Consider the following 20,350-nt stretch of genomic DNA (forward strand, 5'->3'; position numbering starts at 1 on the left):
GCATGGACTGCCTGTACTAAAAAAAGAAAACAAATCTAAGTAAATAAAAACACGGTCAAGCTAAGTAAAGCTCTGCAAACATAGAAGATGCACTGAATTCTCCACAGAATCTCCAGCCATGCTCTGCACAGTCTACAGCTTTGACACTAGGCACTGACTTTCAGCACAACACTATTGCAGTGTACATGGGGTGATCATGATGCAGAAACATCATGGATAAAAAACACTGGCATTAAATAATCATGATTTTTTTCTATGAATGGTCCCTTCATTACGCTGCAGAGAGTAGCAGCTTGTATATAACAGTCTGGTCCTGTCTATGTTCCAGATAAGTGCCGGGCTGCACATATAGTATGCTTACATTCTAGATGCTTGCATTGTCAGAGGCGTGTAAGCTTAAAATGATACCCCGCATTAACTCTTATCAAAAACATTATGGAGAAATGACTTTGTTTACTGTAAAAGAAGGTGAATATTCCCAATCATTGAAGTTTCCTTTGTATAAGTCCTGGGGGGTTCTAGTTTCTAATTTGAGGATATTGGATTTCGGCATGAGGTCTATTGGCAGTATTCCTTGGGAAAATAAATATGAAAGAGATAAATACAATATACAAATTAATTCTAGATAACTAAGCTGTAAGTCTATGTCTCACCTGTATAGAGCCTTGAAACACTACTAGGGATAGGGGCATTCTAGACACCCTTCTGTAAATAGCTCTTTACATGTTCTTCCCCATATCTGACTACTATTCACTAGATGAGAAGCCTTTGACACAGCACTGACAAGGGGCAAGTACCCCAAAACAGCTGTCGGGTTAATATCCCTGGTCATTTTTTAAAGTCCTTTTTTGGGATGAGCATTTACATCCCAGGTGGCTACAACAGAAGTTGAACCAATTTGCACCAATTCTACCCTTACATGTTATTAATCTTTGTGCTAATCTGGTTCACATCTGCATTTGGTATTCAATTCGGGTAGTCTGCTTGGGGACCCCCCGAGCGGAATACTGAGTGCATTAAAAAACAGTTATCAAAGAAAGCACACAGACCCCATAGATTATAATGGGGTCCGTGTGTTTTCTGCATGGTGTCCGCACGAATCATGCGGAGAGATACATGCTGCTTGAAGTATAGTCTATGGGGTTTGTGTGCTTTTTAATGCGTTTGGTATTCCTTTCAGCGGATCCCAAAGCAGACTCCCCAAACGGAATACTGATCTGAATTAGGCCTAAAGAACCCAGTTTGATCCATATATCCTGGGGTTGAGCCAGTTGCTTCTGTAAGACTCTATATTTTATCTGTATCTCCTCAATGAGAATCAATATAACACATGGGAGAAACTACCAGGGTGGGTGGCCTAGTAGCTATTCCTGGGCCGAGGAGTCAAGAGGTTCTGCATGAATGGAGGCACACGACTGGAGCCTCCATGAGCGGAGATACGCCTAGAAGTTTCTCCTATATTTTATATTGAATGATCACTTAGTTAGATGCTCCTGAAAACTTGTGGTAATGAAGAAAATGAGTAAAGTTTTACATAAGTTACGTGTAGGTATGTCTAAGAAAATAACACAATATTAATAAGCCTGTATACCTGGATGGCCTCACATGAACATGGATAGTGTCTTGTTCACCTGTATTTTATCCTTTCTTCGTTCTCCTCTCACCATGTCTGTCAATCCCGTTCGTCATGTCACTGTGACTTTTGGGTTAGTCCAAAGGACAGGGACGCCCACATGACAGTCTATGAGCAGATTGCAGCATAATCTACTCTTCTTACTTTTTTCCAGCCATTTGATTTTTAGGAATATAGTAGGAAAAAATATATAAAATATGACGTTTCAAATGAAAAATATCTCATCTCTTCAAAAAATGTTGGAGAAATGTCTATAAATATGACTACAATCTTTACTGCATAAATAGCTAATCTCCTTTATGCAGAAATGTGGTGTCTAAACATGATACATGAACAAATAATACTGATATATTTTAAGTCCATAAAACTGTCCAGGCCTTGACTTTAAGCATTACTGTATATACTTGGCAGTCAGCTGGGGCTTAATGGACAGTGTAGCATTTAGTATCAAGGGTTTCTACAATCAGTTTGTGGTAGGAACATTGCGTGATGCCAGGTCTTAAGGCAAAATACAGATCTTGCATATCTCATGCTTTAGTGTAGGTTTCTAAATAGTTACTAAGCAGAACAAACAAAAACAACAGGAAAATACAAAAAACAGCAGGATATTTACAGCCTGTACTCCCTAATGGATGAGGTTGGCAAAACCCGTGTGACTGTTGTGTGTGTAATGCAAAGCAATGTTTTTATACTGAGCACTGACCCACAAACAACACGGACACTGGAAGGCAGTGATTCTAACTCTGGTGTAATAAGGCTTGTTCCATAAAACACTCATACTCAAATATTGTCCTATCTCATATGCTTACTCAACCTTAGTTGTTTCACTATTTAAGCCTGAGGCCCACCGGGACGTAAATGCTGCGATTTGCCCAAAGCGGAAATGCCGAGGGAAAAATCACAGCGTTTTGCAGTCAGGGTAAAGTGAATGGGATTCTAGGGTATCCCATGCCCACTTCGCAGTATGTCACTTATACCTACAGAAAAACCAGCGGTTTCCCCATAGGTATAATTGAATTAGAAAGTCTGCAGAGGAATAAAAAGGTATCAACTACTGAAGACTTTATAGAGGAAATACTAGTTTGGCAGAGTGAGAAACTATAGACGAGGGTCAGGGGATAATCATACACATTAGGGAGGATGTGTAGCTACATAGGCATACGGAGACTTGCAAGTCATTCCTGCTCCGCTAGGGATTTTGGGTACAAAATATACATACTTCCTGGAGAATAGATTTGCATATTTTTTACCCAGAATCCCGAGCGGAGCAGAAATGACTTGTAAGTCTCCGTACGCCTATGTAGGCACACAGTCTCCCTAATGTGTATGATTATCCCCTGACCCTCGTCTATAGTCTCTCATTCTGCCAAACTAGTATTCCTGCACTATGCTGAGGAGGTCCAAAAGACCGAAATAGTGCTGTCCATAGCTGGGAATCTGTTCCTTTTGGAATAGAAATACTAGTTTGGCACTAAACCTCGCATCATGTCAGTAGCCTTATTAACTGAGTCATGCATGATGTTAAGGGGGCTGCCTCTAGAGGGCAGCATACGGAGGCACTGTTCTCCTAATTACATCCTGGAGAATAAATTTGCATATTTTTTCCTAGCGGAGCAGGAATGACTTGTAAGGATCCGTACGCCTATGTAGGCACACACTCTCCCTAATGTGTATGATTATCCCCTGACCCCCATATATAGATAGATAGATAGATAGATAGATAGATAGATAGATAGATATCTATTTATATTACCATTATTTAGTTATTGCTTTCTATATGAGAATTTATGGGATCCTTCTCTTCATGATGGTCATGTGATCTCTTTCTAATCTGCTGGCGATTACATATCTTTCTTTGATGTCTTTTGAAAAGTCATAATCTCAGTTCCTGTATGATGAAAAGTCAGGAATACAGTAATCATAAATAATCCAGCTCAGCAGTCCCAGGCTCTATACACAGCGCACAGGTCCATGATAGGTCAATGTAACTCCAAGTACAAAAAATGCAATCCAGCAAAGACATTCAGCTTTATTCCAAATTCAGATTAAACACATGTTGAGGCAAAAAGGGGGGGAGTGTAGCCAAAAAATTAATGCTATTAATAATGACCGGCGACCTGTTCAGAATGCATAGGATTACTGTGTTCACCAATGTTTGTCCCAACACATATGTATTTTAATCGGAATTTAGAATAAAGCATAATGTCTTTACTTTTTAAGCAATGGATTAGGAGGAGGAGGAGGGGTACTATGTCTAAGAATTCTGGGAAAGGAATATACAAATAAATCATCTTTGGTGGAAAAGGAGAACCTGCTATGGAGCCAACTTTTGGAAGATCAATGGCTGCTTTTCTTGAAACCCAGTGGCATTTGAGAATAAAACCAAGCCAAAATAAGCCCTCTTAAAAGAAGAGAAACCATCTGCAGACAGCTGTTAAGGTTTTTACCTCTCATCAGTGTGAAGCAGGGTACTGATTACCTCGGGGAGAGGTTGAAGACATGGGTCTATATTTATTGTATATAGACTGTTCCACACTGGCTGTCTACAGAGGAGACACAAGGTCCTGTTACAGTTATTAATGTGGATTAGACAAGCTGCTTTGAGACAGCTCTAATAAAGAAGATGACAGTCTCACTGACTGTATACTTATGGTGGCTTGCGTATTTGTAGCAGAATATAGAAAGAATGATAGGCAGAGATGGTACTGTCTCTAGCTGCCTAGCTGATGTTGTGCTGAGACATCATAACATTGAAAGAAGAGCATGGAGAAAGAGAAATCTAAAATCCGATCAGACAGGAGGCCGCACTGCAGGGATTGAGTGCTATACACATAAAAGTAGTGCAGTGCAGAGTGCAATAAACAATCAGGTGAGGGGCGCAGCGATAAAAAATTTTTTTCTGAACTTCTTCTTTTTCTTCTTGCTTGTCTAATTTCAATTGTGAAATCCTTCTAGCTGGAGGAAAACTTTTAACTTCTGAAAGTTATTTTTGAGGTAGAATACCTCACCTCAACCCCCGCCTCACAACAGGTTCTATAGACTGAAGCTCTCTCCCAAGAAATGCATGAGGAGAAACGCAGTGTTGGCTGTGGCCATAATGTCCTCTCTCCTGCTGTGGACATTGACACATTTCCCAAATCCTAATTCTGCCCCTGAGTATAAGGGATGCTTTTTAGCTTTATAAATATTGCACTGCATATCCTTTTGATTATGTTTCGTCATTCAAGCATCTGTATTTTTCTGGGAAAGAAACTCTAAGCTCCAGATGGAATATTATGCTAACATAGGAATACTTATTCATACATCTGTTAGGGTGGTCACTACATTGTTTTGAAGAATTTATAATGAAAAGAAAGTTAAGACTTCAGTAGACTTCAGAATTGCTGAACTCCTGATTTCTGTCAATCTTGTACTGAAAATACATAAGTGTGGAAGAAGCAACAAACACAAGTGGCAGGGAGTTACCATACATTGCAAATATATTTTACTAGGCAAACTATATCAATAATGTCCCTTAAACTTAATAGTAACTAAACTTCTTTCTATAAATCAGTAGTTTAAGTGGAGATAAGAAACGTAACATAGTTTATAAGATTAGATTAAGGGAAGAGGAGGAATCAGCTTTTAAAGTTGCTGCTACAGCTTCTAGTAAATGATCTATCTCACCCCAGAGATGGATTCACATTAACTCAATATTGCTATAGTACAGTAGAAACTGCAATAGGTAAGATATGAGTAGTAGGGCATTTAAATAGAAGACTCGTGTCCCTTGCTTGCCCCCGACCCCCAGTTTTTCTCCCAAGCTGTGCACGGATTTTTATGTTGCTTCCCCTCCTCTCTGCTTTTCTCTTATCTCTCATCCTTTACTCCATCCATTTAATAATGGTTCCCCTTTAAAAATGTCCTTGTATCAAACAACTGGAAGTTATATTTCATAATGTACTTTTTGCATGTATGTCTACACCTATTCTTTCTGCAGAAAAGGTCAGTGCATGTGCAATGCATAAGCCAGTGTGTGTAATGCAATATGTGTGACTGTGTGTGTATTGTTTATATGTGACTCTGTGGATATGTGTACATGTGAGTGCATGTAATGCGTATACACGAGTGTGCGTAATGCATATAACATGAGTACATATAATGCATATACACGAGTGTGTGTAATGCATATAACATGAGTACCTATAATGTGTATATATTTGAATGTGTGTAAAGTGGATTTGTGAGTGTGTGTAAAGTGTGTTTGTTACTGTGTGTACTGCGTATACTTGTGTGTAATGCATATAAAGGCATATCTGTATTGTTAATGTTCATACTAACATTTTTTCGGTATATACCATATAAACATTACTATTTACCGCATGTATATTGTTAGCAGATAAGGTCACTGACATTTACTTTAGTGACATTTTCCAGTATAATGAATGTGAACAGGGTTTCAAAACGCAATGCAGAAATGGCAGGAATATTACACATAGGAATAACACACAACAGTGGAGAGAATTTAACAGGCCTATTTTTAACAATTTTTTTTTATTATTGTACACCTTTTTTAAAAATTTTACACCATGTGAACAGGATGTATCTGTTTTGTGCCTATTTTCATGACTTTTACAAAAGACTTAGGAAGGAACAGGACAGCACTCTAAGGCCGGGGTCCCATGTAGCGTTAACGCCGTGGCAAAGACTGCAACGCTTTACAATCGCTGCAAAGCGAAACCCATCCACACATTGCCGAAAACTATGTGCAGCAGAAATGCTGTGATTTCCAGAACTGTTGCATTTTATGAAAATCGCAACATGTCATTTGTAACTATTGAAATGCTGGCGCTTTCCCTATATGTATAATTGAAGTAGTAAGTCTGCAAACTTTCTGGAAAAGAGGTGCAGGAAAATCGCAATATATTTCTGCTGCGGTTTTCCCCTGCTATGTGGGGTCTTTGTTTAAAAGTTTGTTTGTGGGCTTTATAGTTATTTTATTTTGCATAATACTGAGATACATATATAGTAAACAAACAAAGAATATTCGTTCAGTTTGCACATTACATGCAGAAATAGACTCACATATAGAACACCAGTTGGTAATTGTATTGCACTAATCAATATTGTAAAAAGAATGTGTTACTACAAAAGGTGCTGAATAATAAATCCCCCCCACTATGTTGTGGAAAAGGGGCATCGGGGCCCATAGTCCTTTAGTTACGCCAGGTGCTATTTATTTTCTATCTTATAATCCACTCCGGGTTTTGGCTTCAGAAACTGCATCTGAAAACCTGAACATATAAACACACCCTGCAAGTTTTAGATCATTCCTGCAAGAACGTGCTAGGATTTAGAGATTAATAACAGCTGGAGGAGCAGATGTTGACCTGTAATGGCCAATGCAATGAAGTAATTTGTTTACAATGTATAACTCACATACTGTATAATGCTACTTCAATGTATCATGTTTAAGTGCTGGTGAGTGCCTTGACCTTTTTCAGGATCATAAATTTGGGTTGACATCATTTGTCATGGTGCATTTGATCATGTGAAACTGATGGCTTAGTACTTGTAGCATTTGTACTACTGTGTGCTAATCCCTATTTTCATGGTACACATAAAGAAGGGCCATATTATTACCAACCCTTATGGTTAAATGTTTTTTGGAATCCAATATTTATCAGGCTTAAAGTTTCCTATATACTGTATGTATCTTGGAATAGTAAGTATATTGATTGATATAATTATGTATGATATTAGGCTGGTATTATGATATATTAGGCCAGTATCATATACAGTATAAACATTACCATAATTCATGTTCCTTTATAACCTCTGTTCCCATCTCATACATTTTGGACACTTTAAAACAGATCATATTCATAGGGGCAGGGCCCTGTGCGCCGCTGTGGGCGGACCAAACGAGTGATGTCACACAGGAGCACGGCGTCACCTACACCATACCTCCCAACTTTTGAAGAGTAGAAAGAAGGGCAAATTTAGCTCCACCCAATTTTATGTTGACTCCATCCATTCTCATTCATTTTTCTTATGCTCCCACACAGTATAATCCTCCTACAGTCACCTGTAAATTATATGCCCCCCTCCATCTCTCCCCCAGTTTCATATACACCCTTCCTCTGCCCCCAGTTTCATGTCCCCCCTCCATCTCTGTCCCCAGTTTCATGCCGTTCTCCCCCCCTTCATCTGCCCCAGTGTCATGCCGTTCTCCCCCCTTCATTTTCCCCAGTGTCATGCCGTCCCCCCCCCTTCATCTGCCCCAGTGTCATGCCGTTCTCCCCCCTACATCTTCCCCAGTGTCATGCCGTTCTCCCCCCCTTCATCTGCCCCAGTGTCATGCCGTTCTCCCCCCTTCATCTGCCCCAGTGTCATGCCGTTCTCCCCCTCCTTCATCTTCCCCAGTGTCATGCCGTTCTCCCCCCCTTCATTTGCCCCTAGTTTCATGGTCCCCCTTCATTATGTTCCACCTTAATGTTTAACAACAAAACAAACACTTACACTGACCTTCCAACTTTCCCCCACTGCTCTCTGCTCTCACTCCACTCACATAGTTGTAGGCCCGATGTGACGTCATCACATCACGCCTACAAATGCAGAAGCCAGACTGTGACAGCTCCTGCTTTCATCGCCTATGTATTCAGCTCATCGGCGTCCAACGATTCGAACCCGATCCCGATCCTAATTCCGATCCTAATGCAAGTCAGTGGGATTTTTTTAATAATCGAAGATCGAATTTTAAAAACGATCTTATTCACTACACAGCATGTAGTCCAAAAATTGAATGCTTTAATTTTTAGACTCCACGCTTTGTAGTGATTAAAAAAAATCCTCTGGCTACTTAGTCCCCCTTGGTGTCTACTTACCTGCACAGATCGCTGCCGCTCCCCGTTGTTCTCGCTCCTCTTCTTTCTCATTTACAGGCCTTCAGAGCACCGTGCACGCCTCCGCCTCCCTAGGCTAGTGTGAGAGATGCTGGGAGTAAGCGGGGCTTGTTGTGGATTAGGAGAGTGTAGGCGGGTACAGGGTGGTGAGATGTAAGTGCATCACTCACATCTCCCCTCCCAGTACCCGCCCACACTCTCCTAAGCCATAAGCCCCACCTTCTTCCTAGGTCTGTAACACTAACCTTGGAGCTAGGGGTGCACACGGTGCTCTGAAGGCCTGTAAATGAGAGAGAACCAGATCGAGAAGAACGGGGAGCGGCAGCGGATCTGTGCAGGTAAGTGGACTATTCTAGTGGACTATATTATTCTATTTCCTCCCTGCTGTGCCATATACTTGGCTCTGCTACATCTCAGATGTAGCAGAACTGAGTATACAGTAAAACAGGGATGAAGCAGAAGAGTGGCAGGCTGCGGTTAATCACTCTGTGCTGCGCTGCTGTGAAATGAGCGAGTACTATTCGAAACTGCCATTTGGAATAGCATGCTACCATAGGAATAAATGGATGCATCTGGCACGCAGGGGGTTAAGCGGCTGGACGCCGGCACAGGCTGTGTGCCGGCTGTATCCATTCATTCTTATGGGAGCGTGCTATTCGAAATGGCAGTTTTGAATAGTACTCGCTCATCTCTAAATTCATTGTTATCTTTTCCCACAATGCTTGGCCAGTAGCAAAGCATTGTGGGAAATAACCTCCAATCTCGATCCTGCCTAAAAAGATCGGGATCGGAATTCCGATCACGAAATTTACTTGATCTCTGATCAGAATCCGATCTTTTCCACTCCCAATCGCTCAACCCTAGTTGCAATGTATTACTATTTATGCCTGCACAGTGGAGCTTCCGGTCACCTATTGATTCCCAAGGGAAAAACAATAGATCCTTACCTATCTATCTGGGTAACTGGCTTGATTTGCTGAGTTGTGGTAGCAGACTCCCCTGAAAGAGGACTTTTCATCATCTCTAACAAGTCCAGATCTTTACATCAATTAATAGCTGCTGGAATTTTCTTGCTAGCCCCCAACATTTCTGAGCAATCAGTGCAGTTAGTTTTGGTACCTGATATGCTATCTAGACTCTGTACTGTCAGGGGGCGGTGTCAGGCAGGAACAGACAATGAGGTGTGACTCTGAGCTTTGATACTGGCTGCCTCTGATTGGAGCTCTGAATCACACTCCTGCCTGACACTGCCCTTCTGACATTACAAAGATTAAATAGCATATCAGGCACCAAAACTAACTGAGCTTGCTTGCTTACTAATGTGGTGAAGGTGGTGAAAGGTCCTCTTTAAGCACTTTCTGTGTCTTGTTAGCATAAGAAACTTTCAGTATATTTAAGTGAAGACCTTTAGAAATACTTTAGAGTTTAGCTAATGAGAAATGAAGGAATATCGATTATTTAATACTGTATACCTTTACTAAATAGTTCTCACCAATCTGTGTATAAGGGTGTTTCATCTGTTCCCCCCATCACCAGATTTTACGGTAATCAAAGGACTATGCCTGTTGGATTCTTATACAAGTGATCATTTGTTCTTCCAGAAGACATGTCACTGTCCTAGTTGTCTGGCAGCGGCTTATCAGTTGTCCCATTGAAATAAGCATGTAGTATCAGCCACGCTTGCATGTCAATGGGCAGGCCACTGAAGATAGCAGTCAGATGAACGAGCATTCAGTTTCGCCTGACAATAACTTTAATAATGTCCACCTTTAAGATTAAAGAGACATTACTGATAAATTTATCCTACTAGATGCATTTCAACCCCATTGAGCAGAATTTTTTAGTCTGTTTTTTTTTTTTTTTTTTTTTTGTACATCCTGATAAATGGAGATGACAGCGTAGCTGTACCTATGGAGGGTTGTGCCATATGGCAAGCTCAGTTCTGCTACAGCGACAAACACAGCTTTCCAACTTCATACTTTTGTTTTTCCCCACAATGTTTGTGAACTTAAACTTAGTTTCTTTTTTCCGAATAATTGCATGGAAAATCTCTTAAACCTTAAAAATAAAAAGATTGTTGAAAGAAAAATAATAAAACAATAAAACACTAGCACAATCACACACTTGTAATACATTTATAGGAGCCTCCAGATTGTGGTGGTTCTCATAAGTAGCATTGCCCTTTAATTGTAATATTTCAGTATTCATTATTGTGTGCACACAATAGGGTTATTAGTAAAGATTCTATTGCAGTAATACGTGGTTAGTACATTGGCAGTGCAAGGAGATGACTGTAAATATTTTGAGTTGGTATAAATAGTATAAATGAGAATTTTTGACATTTTATAATGCTATAATTGGTGTAATACAGATGACTTTGATGAGGAATTTGGTATTAATGGAACAGTTGACATTTTCATGTTCTCATGGGTACCAGTGCAGTAACAGCAAATGTCAAGGAAAAAAAGAGATCAGTTAAAGTGGATTACTACAAACCTTTGTTTCCCCCCCGATACCTCTGGCATTGGATTGCTTCTTTCTCCTCAATGAAATGAGCATGACCACTCGTCTGATCTGAGCATGCATGTTTATGATGGAACTGGCAGAAATGGTCATTGACCAAATGACCTTCCACTTACTAGCCATCTCATGTTTATGGCTAGCCAAATAGATTTTGGTGCATCTAACAGAAAATGATAATGTTTAAGCCCTACCAAATGACAGTCTCAATTTTGCTACGGTATATTGACATTGAAGCCCTGCTACCATGACATGATATGATATACTTTAGCTCCTGCTACCTTTGCCAGCTCAGATCATATTCGTACTACATTTGTGTTAATCTCTGTGTATGTTTTTTTCGCTCCCAGTACATCAGTATGCTTGTATGATTATTAAACAGTAAAAAAAATATTAAATAGTAAAAATGATGAACAAAATCCCTCCCTTGGGCACCAACATGTATACTATGTGCCAAACAAAAGTCTCAGAATAACCTTGATACTAGCCTGCCCTTAAAAGCCCTTCGTAAAATCCTGGTCAAACTGGTACAGAGCTTCCCTAGTTTGCCATTTATAGTCCAAACTGGCAATATTATTGCACTTTACAGAATAGAATATTTAGATGCCAAACCCAGTTTGCCAGCATCAGTTATTGTTTGGTCCCTTCACTGCCAAGTTTCCACCATTCAAATCTGACATGTACAATAGTCCAGATGTTCACAATGTCATGGATACGGTGGTGTTTTCTCCATGTATGGCGTGTGTTTGGCAATACCGTGCTATAGTTGTTTGTTACGAAGGATGTCTTGTGTAAATGCAGACTATTTGTACTATGCACTTAGAACAGGAAGCTTTGTGATACACAATAGAAACATGAAATGTGCATTTGGGCACCTAAACAATAAATATTTGATTCCAGCGCTAAACATTACATTTGGAAAAGACGCATTTACTTTAATTGTTACTTAGTTCCGACTACGTAAAATATCGAGCTCCTCTCTCCGGATACTCATATTATACACGTGCTATAACTTCTAGGAATATTTGGCAGCGGACCAAGTAGAAGGCAACATTGTTTAGATTACACTTTGCATTTTCTACAGATGTATCCGTTGGCAGTGTTCTATTTTTCTAAAGTATCTGTTGGTTTTTGTCTTAAGATTACAGGACAGGACCTTGCTTCTCTATTGTGAGCAACCAAATGTGCCAAGGACAGCTGAGCGGTATTGTGTGCACGAAGACGTTGTGCTGTGCTACAGTGGGGAGAGCATGGGGCCACCCTTGTGAGATGTGCCCGGCCCAGCCACATCCCTGTCGCCGTGGCTTTATTCCAAACATCCGAACAGGAGCGTGTCAAGGTATGCAAAGTACATGGAGCTGTTGAAACTGCTAATGTCTTAATGTTGATAGAATTACAGGGCTTTGGACAGCATGCCTTGTTTCATACCCCAGCCTGTGCATAGAGAATGGAAAATCATTGTCAAATGCATTACCTCACGACTGAGTGACTGCGTGATGTAAAAGGGGGGGCATTAGCAACTCAGGTCAGACAGACGAGCCAAAGTCTTAATGAATTTCTCCCTGCCAAGAACTCCCTCATTCCTTCAGAAAAGAAGATAATTTAACATGACCTCAGATAGAGACATTTTCTTTCAAATAAAGATGGAATATAATGGAATCCATGCAAAGTTATTACTGCCTCTTATTAGGCAGCTGAAAGATTGTTTGCTTTGACTTGTGAAAAACTTACTTATCCACCTATGTCTCTGACTTTTTCTTGTGCTGGAGCGTGCAGTTGGTTCAGATCATTGCATTCGCCCAGATGTTCCTCGCTTATTCCTGAGCATGCCTCCTGATAGAGAGCTCTGACACAGTTTTTGGCTTTTGCTCTAATACTTCCAGCTGTATAAATTCTTTTATTGTCTGGATGTCTGGCAGGAAGCTGAAGAAAGTTAACAGAGGCAGTCATATACTAAACTGTTGAGTAATCTAACTTTCCAGCACTGTGGGGGAATTTTGCAAAGTTTTATGTAAGTTTTTCACTTGGGTACATAAAAAACATTAGAGACATCAGAAAAGGCAGAATAAGGTAGATTTCAGTCCAGACAATCTACATTCTGATCTTTTGCATGTGAATACTGGCATCGGCACAGAGGATATAGCAGGACAGACTTTTTAGTAGCTAGTTTGTGTGACGCGGTTATATTACAGCATTCAGAGGGGTTCGTATATGTACTCCAAGAATAGAAAAGGTCTCAGGTTAGTTCTGTTTACATGCCAGCTCTTGAGCCAGCGCTATACTCAGTGGGATCAAAGACTATGCTTGTGCATGATACATCATAAAAGGAACTGGATTCATCTTAACTGAATAAACATTCTAGATACGATTCTCTTTTAGGCCGGGTTCTCATAAATGTTAAAAAGAGAAATGGCCAACAACAAACAGCCAATTTTTTCCTATGTGTCTGCAGTCCTTATGTCTGTGCATGAGAATAAGATGGACTGGGAGGCCACCAAAGACAATTTTCTCTAGTGATCTCCAAGTCCATGTCATTTTATGCAATTTTAAGGTCTGGGTTGTGTGATTAGCAGTATGTGATATTATAGGTCCATGTGCAGACACAACACAGGCCAAAAATACATCTGTCTGAATTTGACCAAATAAAACTCAATTAATTCTGTACATTAGTAGTACCCGACCTTTTTTATCATAAAAGGAACCCTGAAAAAAGTTGGGAGACAACTACTCGATACCTACTGTACAGATAACATCTCTACTGGAGCACCCATGACCAGATAGCCAATATGTCGAAAAAATAGTGTACAATGGCACAGTTGCCAACTCTTTACTTAATTTCATGCATATTAGATCTAGATCCCCTATAGTTTATGTATACTAGATCTAAATCTCCTATAGTTTATGCATACTAGATCTAGATCTCTTATAGTTTATGAATACTAAATCTAGATCTCCTATAGTTTATGCATACTAGATCTAGATCGCCTATAGTTTATGCATACTGGATCTAGATTTCCTATAGTTTATGCATACTAGAGCTAGATCTCTTATAGTTTATAAATACTAGATCTCCTCTAGTTTATGCATTCTAGAACTAGATCTCCTCTAGTTTATGCATACTAGATCTAGATCTTCTATAGTTTGTGCATACTATTGTTTATGCATACTGTTATTCCTTTCATAGGTCTCCTATAGTTTATGCATACTAGAGCTAGATCTACTATAGTTGATGCATTCTAGATCTCCTATAGTTTATGCATACTAGATCTAGATCTACTATAGTTTATGCATTCTAGATCTCTTATAGTTTATGCATACCAGATCTAGACCTTCCATAGTTTATGCATACTAAAGCTAGATCTCCTATAGTTTATGAATACTAGATCTAGATCTCCTCTAGTTTATACATATTAGAGCTACATCTCCTCTATATGCATACTAGATATAGATCTTCTATAGCTTATGCATACTAGAGCTAGATCTCCTATAGTTTATGCATACTAGAGCTAGATCTCTTATAGTTTATGAATACTAGATCTAGATCTCCTCTAGTTTATGCATACTAGGGCTAGATCGTTTCTAGTTTATGCATACTAAATCTAGATTTTCTATAGTTTATGCATACTACTGTTTATGCATACTGTTATTCCTTTCATAGATCTCCTATAGTTTATGCATACTAGATCTAGATCTCCAATATTTTTTGCACATTAGATCTAGATGTCCTATAGATTATGAATACTAGATCTAGATCTCCCATAGTTTATGCATACTAGATCTAGATCTCCTCTAGTTTATGCATACTAGATCACCTATAGTTTATGCATATTAGATCTAGATCTCCTATAGTTTATGCATACTAGATCTAGATCTCCTCTAGTTTATGCATACTAGATCACCTATAGTTTATGCATATTAGATCTAGATCTCCCATAGTTTATGCATACTAGATCTAGATCTCCTCTAGTTTATGCATACTAGATCACCTATAGTTTATGCATATTAGATCTAGATCTCCTATAGTTTATGCATACTAGATCTAGATCTACAATAAATGAACATTAAAAAGTGGGAGGAGGTTTGCTAAGTTCAGTTCAGTATGGTCACTCATTTCTTCCAATGCCAATTCAGGACTTTCTGGTGTTAGGCAGTCTTGGACAAAGTAGGTAGTCATTACTGTGCCCTATACTAGACCTACTAGCATTCTATGTAGTGTATCAAGACATTCTTCCTACGAAATTCATAGTACACCAAAATGTCAAGACCAAAACCTCAAAAAGTGACTTTAATAAGTGTTAGATTTTACTGTAGTGTACCTACTTATTGAGGGGCACAAGTTTCTGTTTGCCGGGTGCCTCTGTGCTTGAACAAACAAAGCTTTAGGCTCATGTACCCTTAATTTGTAGGGACTATTATACCGCTGAGTAGACCCATCTATCACATAACGCATAATGAAATATCCTGTCCCATGTTTCTTAATCCCCAACACTAGAATGATTTCAGTTTTAAGCCAATCTTGTATAACACTCATGTTAATGAATGGGTGACTTAGCCTTTAAGAATAATTAGCTGTAATGGGACAAACTGAGAGATGTTTTCAACATTTTGTGTTTTTTGTTGTTCTGTATGCTTGGGGCAGATGTGGACGAGTGCCAAGCAATCCCTGGGATGTGTCAAGGAGGAAATTGCATTAATACTGTGGGATCTTTCGAGTGCAAATGCCCAGCTGGACACAAGTTTAATGAAATAACACAAAAATGTGAAGGTAAGACGTTTCCAAGCTCATCAGGACAAACAAAGCAGTTCATATTTCTGTTTTCGGAAATCATAGAATGTCCTGTTCACTGTTCCGCATCATTATTGTTGATTATTGTCATATTGTATGTGTCATATTTCATTTACTTAACTCGAGTTATTTGCACATGTTGAGCAGGACACTTGTGATCTGGATTATGATACAAAGAAAACTGAGTGAGGTTAGATCTTCAGGGAATTCATTTCACAGGGCTGGGATGGGAAATGCAGCTGCTTGGAGATTACAGTGTCATATGGCCTCACGGTGTGTTTCCTAGGTCCATAGTCCCTTCTTACATGATGTGATCTTAGGAGGGGTTTCTGGAAGCATCTACAAGACTCCTTGCCAGGAGAGGCCCCAAATTGACCAAAGGGACCCCAGCAGATGAGTGTTTTCTAACTATCTTTACACATCATCTGCTCATAGAGTTTAGGTTTTATGCGCACAAACATGTGCTTTGTCAATGTAGTAGTTTTGTCTTCTAGGTCTAGCACAATGACTCTTTATTTCTTATGGTTCCATACATATGCCCGTGTATTATGGATGGATCTGTTTAGGCGGCCATGAGCCTGGGGCAAACAGAACAAGTCTTATTCCCGTCCATTTTGCGTCCTGGCTTAGTGCAAGAATGAATGGGTCACTGGAAGGCACAAGAGGCAGACAGACATCATCCATGTGCTGTCCATTTCATTTTGCTACAGACCCACAGAGGCCCCTGTTTATGTGCACATTGCCTTGCTGTTATTCCTTTCAAGTTTAGTAACTTAGCACTTAAAAGATTTTCCAGTACTTTAAAACTGAAGGCTTAACCATTGGATAGCCAGTCAAGGTTAGATTGGTGGGGGTCCAACTCTTGGTATCCCAGTCAGTTAGTTCTTTGAAGGGGTTGTTAGCATTAGTGTGTACTGCAGCCTCCCGATGATTACCAGGCACAGTACTGTACTTCTAATAGGGCCATGCCAGGTATTGCAATGCAGTTACATTCACTAGAATGGTATGAAATTGGAGTAAACTTTTAATAGCAGGCACGCAGCTAATAAACCTATGAAGCTGTGCCTGATAAACAATAAAGGGGGTGCAAACCTTGCTGAAGCTTTGATGTCCTACAGACAGCTGATCGGCAGGGGTGCCAAGACACTGATGCCCATCTATGCTAGTTTTGATGACCTATTGTAAAGATAGGCATCAGTTTTAAAGAGCCAGATAAGGTCACATTAAACCATTCAATATGATGCTGTTTTATAAACTCAAATGCATCATGGTTCTTCCCACAGCACTTTTCACAGAAATATCCAAAACGAAAAAAAAGACATGGCCCGCACACCCCAGTCTTATACAAGGTGTATAAGCCCACTAGCCACTTCACAGCGACCTCTTTATAGCGGGTCTCTACTCTACTGGGTGCGGCACTTAGCAGCGACCGCCACAACCACAACACGGCGCCCACAGGGTGAGCAACTCAGCTGCTCACAACACTCCTACCACCAGGCTAAGCCCCCAGGCATTGCACCACAGCAATGGCAGACACCACACAGCACTGCACCATGTGAACAGATCACAAAAAAGTTCACCTTACAGTATGGTGTCAATCAAAGAACTGCAACATGTGAACAGATCTTTTCAAAGAAAGACCACAGAGTTTTTCTCTGTGGACTATCTGCTTCACTTATACCTGTGAGGAAAAAAAACTGTGTTTCCGTAGATATAACTGAGATATCATGACAGTTTAGGAAATCACGGCATTTCCACTGGAGATTATTTTCTGCAATGTGTAGATGGGATGCTCTAGAATCTAGGGTTGAGCCAATCTTGAGATTTCAAGATTGATTTTAAAATCCGATTTCCGATCATTTTCCAGCCGATCTCGATCGTGAAATTTGCTCGATCGCCGATCGGAATCCGATCTTTTCCGATCCCGATCTTCAACCCTAGTCAATGCTTTTCTATGGGAAAAGTCACTTTTAGGGTTGAGCCGATCTTGAGATAACCTCCGATCTCGATCCCACTGGAAAGGATGGGGTCAGAATTCCGATCGTGATCGTGAAATTTACTTGATCGCCGATCGGAATCCGATCTTTTCCGATCCCGATCGCTCAACCCTACTAGAATCCCAACTACTTTGCAGTGATTGTAGAACAGTGCGGATTTTGCCACGAGCAGCGCTGGTCTGTTTTGGTTTCTGCAATTGGTGTGACAGAGGGGCGGGGCTTAGTAAAAAAGCATGTGGCTAATAGAGAAAGCGCTTAAGATGCAGGACTGTTCTCCAAAAATGTGCCAAAAGTATGGAATTTTTTTTCCTTGGAAACTAGGCCAACTCATACGTGGTGTAAACTTAAGCTTGACAATCCAGCAAAACCCCAGTTTTATAAGCTTAAAGTAATAAGCCCTATTTATCACAGTGCCTGATACTGACCCCTCGTACATATCTGCATTTGGTAATCCGTTCGGGGAGTTTGCATGGGAATACCAAACACAATTGCAAGCGCTGTGCAGTAAAAGCGCATGGATCCCATAGACTATAATAGGGTCCATGTGCTTGCCGCCAGATGTCCGCACAGAACATGCAGAAGGGAAAGTAGTTCACAATCTACTTTCCAATGCTTAAGCCTTAGCCTTAAAGGGAAAGTGCTCTGTAATAATGATGACTATGCCCCAAAGACCCAAAATTTAAAATAGTCAATAGCTCGCTCTAATGTGCAGGCTCTAAGAAATAAATATTTCTGACATTTAAGAGTTTATGAACATGGAATTTTGCTGTATAAAAATATGTGCAAGGTTTATCTGTCACCTCAAGCAAAATGGTTTGCCTAACCTCAATTATAGAGTAGAAATAGCAGTGGTTTACCAGTTGACCATGTGTAATAATATAGAATGTTGCCTTTCCAGGCCAATACATCTACAGACATCTAGACTGGATACGTATTGCTGGCCTTAGTCAATTAGCGTCATTTCATCACAGCCATTCTTCCAGGGGAGGGTTATATTGTATAATCAGGTTAATGACGGTATAAGAGACTCCAGTTAAACTTACATTATAAACCACACTTTTGGGTCCCATATGGCTTTAATTTGAATTTTGAGGCTGAGAAATTTAAACAATTTCTGCTAGTTGAAACGGTCCATTACCAAGGTTCTTACAAATATTTTTCCAGTGGTCACCAATCCAACCACAAATATTTCAGGGGTCAGGAATAGCCACAATGTGGCATCGTGGGAGAATGTTTGGTTGGCTACATACAGCAGTGCACTGAGCACATAGCTGGTTGTTTGAGATAGCTGGTGCCCAGTGGTGGCCACAAGCAATAAACACTAACAATTTTCAATATTGTAAATGTATAGTCTTGTAGCATATATATACTTAAACATGCAGGACATTCTTTGTATACTTATTTATGTTCTCCAGGTCTTTGTGTTAGACATCCCAGTAGTGTTTCTGGCCACACTTTTTGGTGCTATTAGCTGATATTTGATGTTTACCTGCCCCTCCATACCCATTGACATGTTAATGCTTGGCATGAAGTACTTCATTTGTTCTGCAGCAATTGGTCATATCACCTGTTCATCTAGTATCTGGAATTTGTGGAGCTCATCACATTATCGGATAACACCTTTAAGTTAAGTTTTCCAAAAGCATCAAACACCAAAAGTGGCCCCTATAGCTCCTACAGGGTTTTCACTCATCCTTCTAGAACACCCAATCTAACATTCAGGATGGGGCAACAAAGAGAGTATTTTCAGATAACATGGAGAAAACCAGATGCTTAACATAGCTGGATAGCATTGTTAAAGGGCTTGTCCAGTTTCAGCAAATAAATGTTATTGTTTGTACAATGAGAAATTCTACAATTTTCCAACATACTTAACAATTCCTCACAGTTACTAGATCTCAGCTAGCTGCCATACTTTGTTTAGTTTAAAATCCTAGACAGAAGGATAACAAGTAGAGATATATAAAGCCATAGAAAATTCATGCAGAAAGTATATTGCAAAATTGTATACCTTTTGTCTGAAACTGGAAAGACCCTTTAAATAATAATAATACATCATGTATATGTCACAATGAAGGTGTAATATCCAGTAGTATATCTTGTAGCCATGCCACAATGAAGATGTAATATCCAATGCAGTGAAGTATTTCATCAACAGACTGACATTGTCATAGTAGTGCCCTTGTATAGTAATTGTAGCTATGCCCTTCCACTAATATTGTGGAGTATTTGGCAATCCAGCACACACATTGGGCATGATGAATGCCAGTACTTTTACGGTGCCTAGGTTAGTGATGTTTAATTTACATTCAGCCAGAACATCGCCCGAACATTGGAATTTCCCTCCAATCCCATGTAACCAGCCATAATCTTGAGTGCTGTGTCAACATAGACGTGCCTGAGCCAGGGACGTTCAAAATGAATACATATGCTGCATTATTTCACAAACCATGGATGTGTTTTCTGAAACCACAGATGTTCCCCAAGGCCTCTTTTAGTGCTCAGTGCTAATACAGAGTTGGGGGAGTTG

At 39.9% G+C, this 20,350-nt stretch overlaps 1 protein-coding gene across 1 annotated transcript in view; it reads left to right on the top strand.

The window, feature by feature from the left end:
- The window catches only part of FBN1 (fibrillin 1), a 158,363-nt gene that overhangs the window by 49,823 nt on the left and 88,190 nt on the right, over window positions 1-20,350 (top strand). The window contains exons 7-8 of the mRNA XM_075273441.1: window positions 12,179-12,376; window positions 15,677-15,802. Coding sequence (XP_075129542.1) covers window positions 12,179-12,376; window positions 15,677-15,802 — 324 coding nt within the window. The remainder of the gene's footprint in view (window positions 1-12,178; window positions 12,377-15,676; window positions 15,803-20,350) is intronic.

Source organism: Leptodactylus fuscus, chromosome 5 (assembly GCF_031893055.1).
Source record: "Leptodactylus fuscus isolate aLepFus1 chromosome 5, aLepFus1.hap2, whole genome shotgun sequence".
Classification (NCBI taxonomy): Eukaryota; Metazoa; Chordata; class Amphibia; order Anura; family Leptodactylidae; genus Leptodactylus; species Leptodactylus fuscus.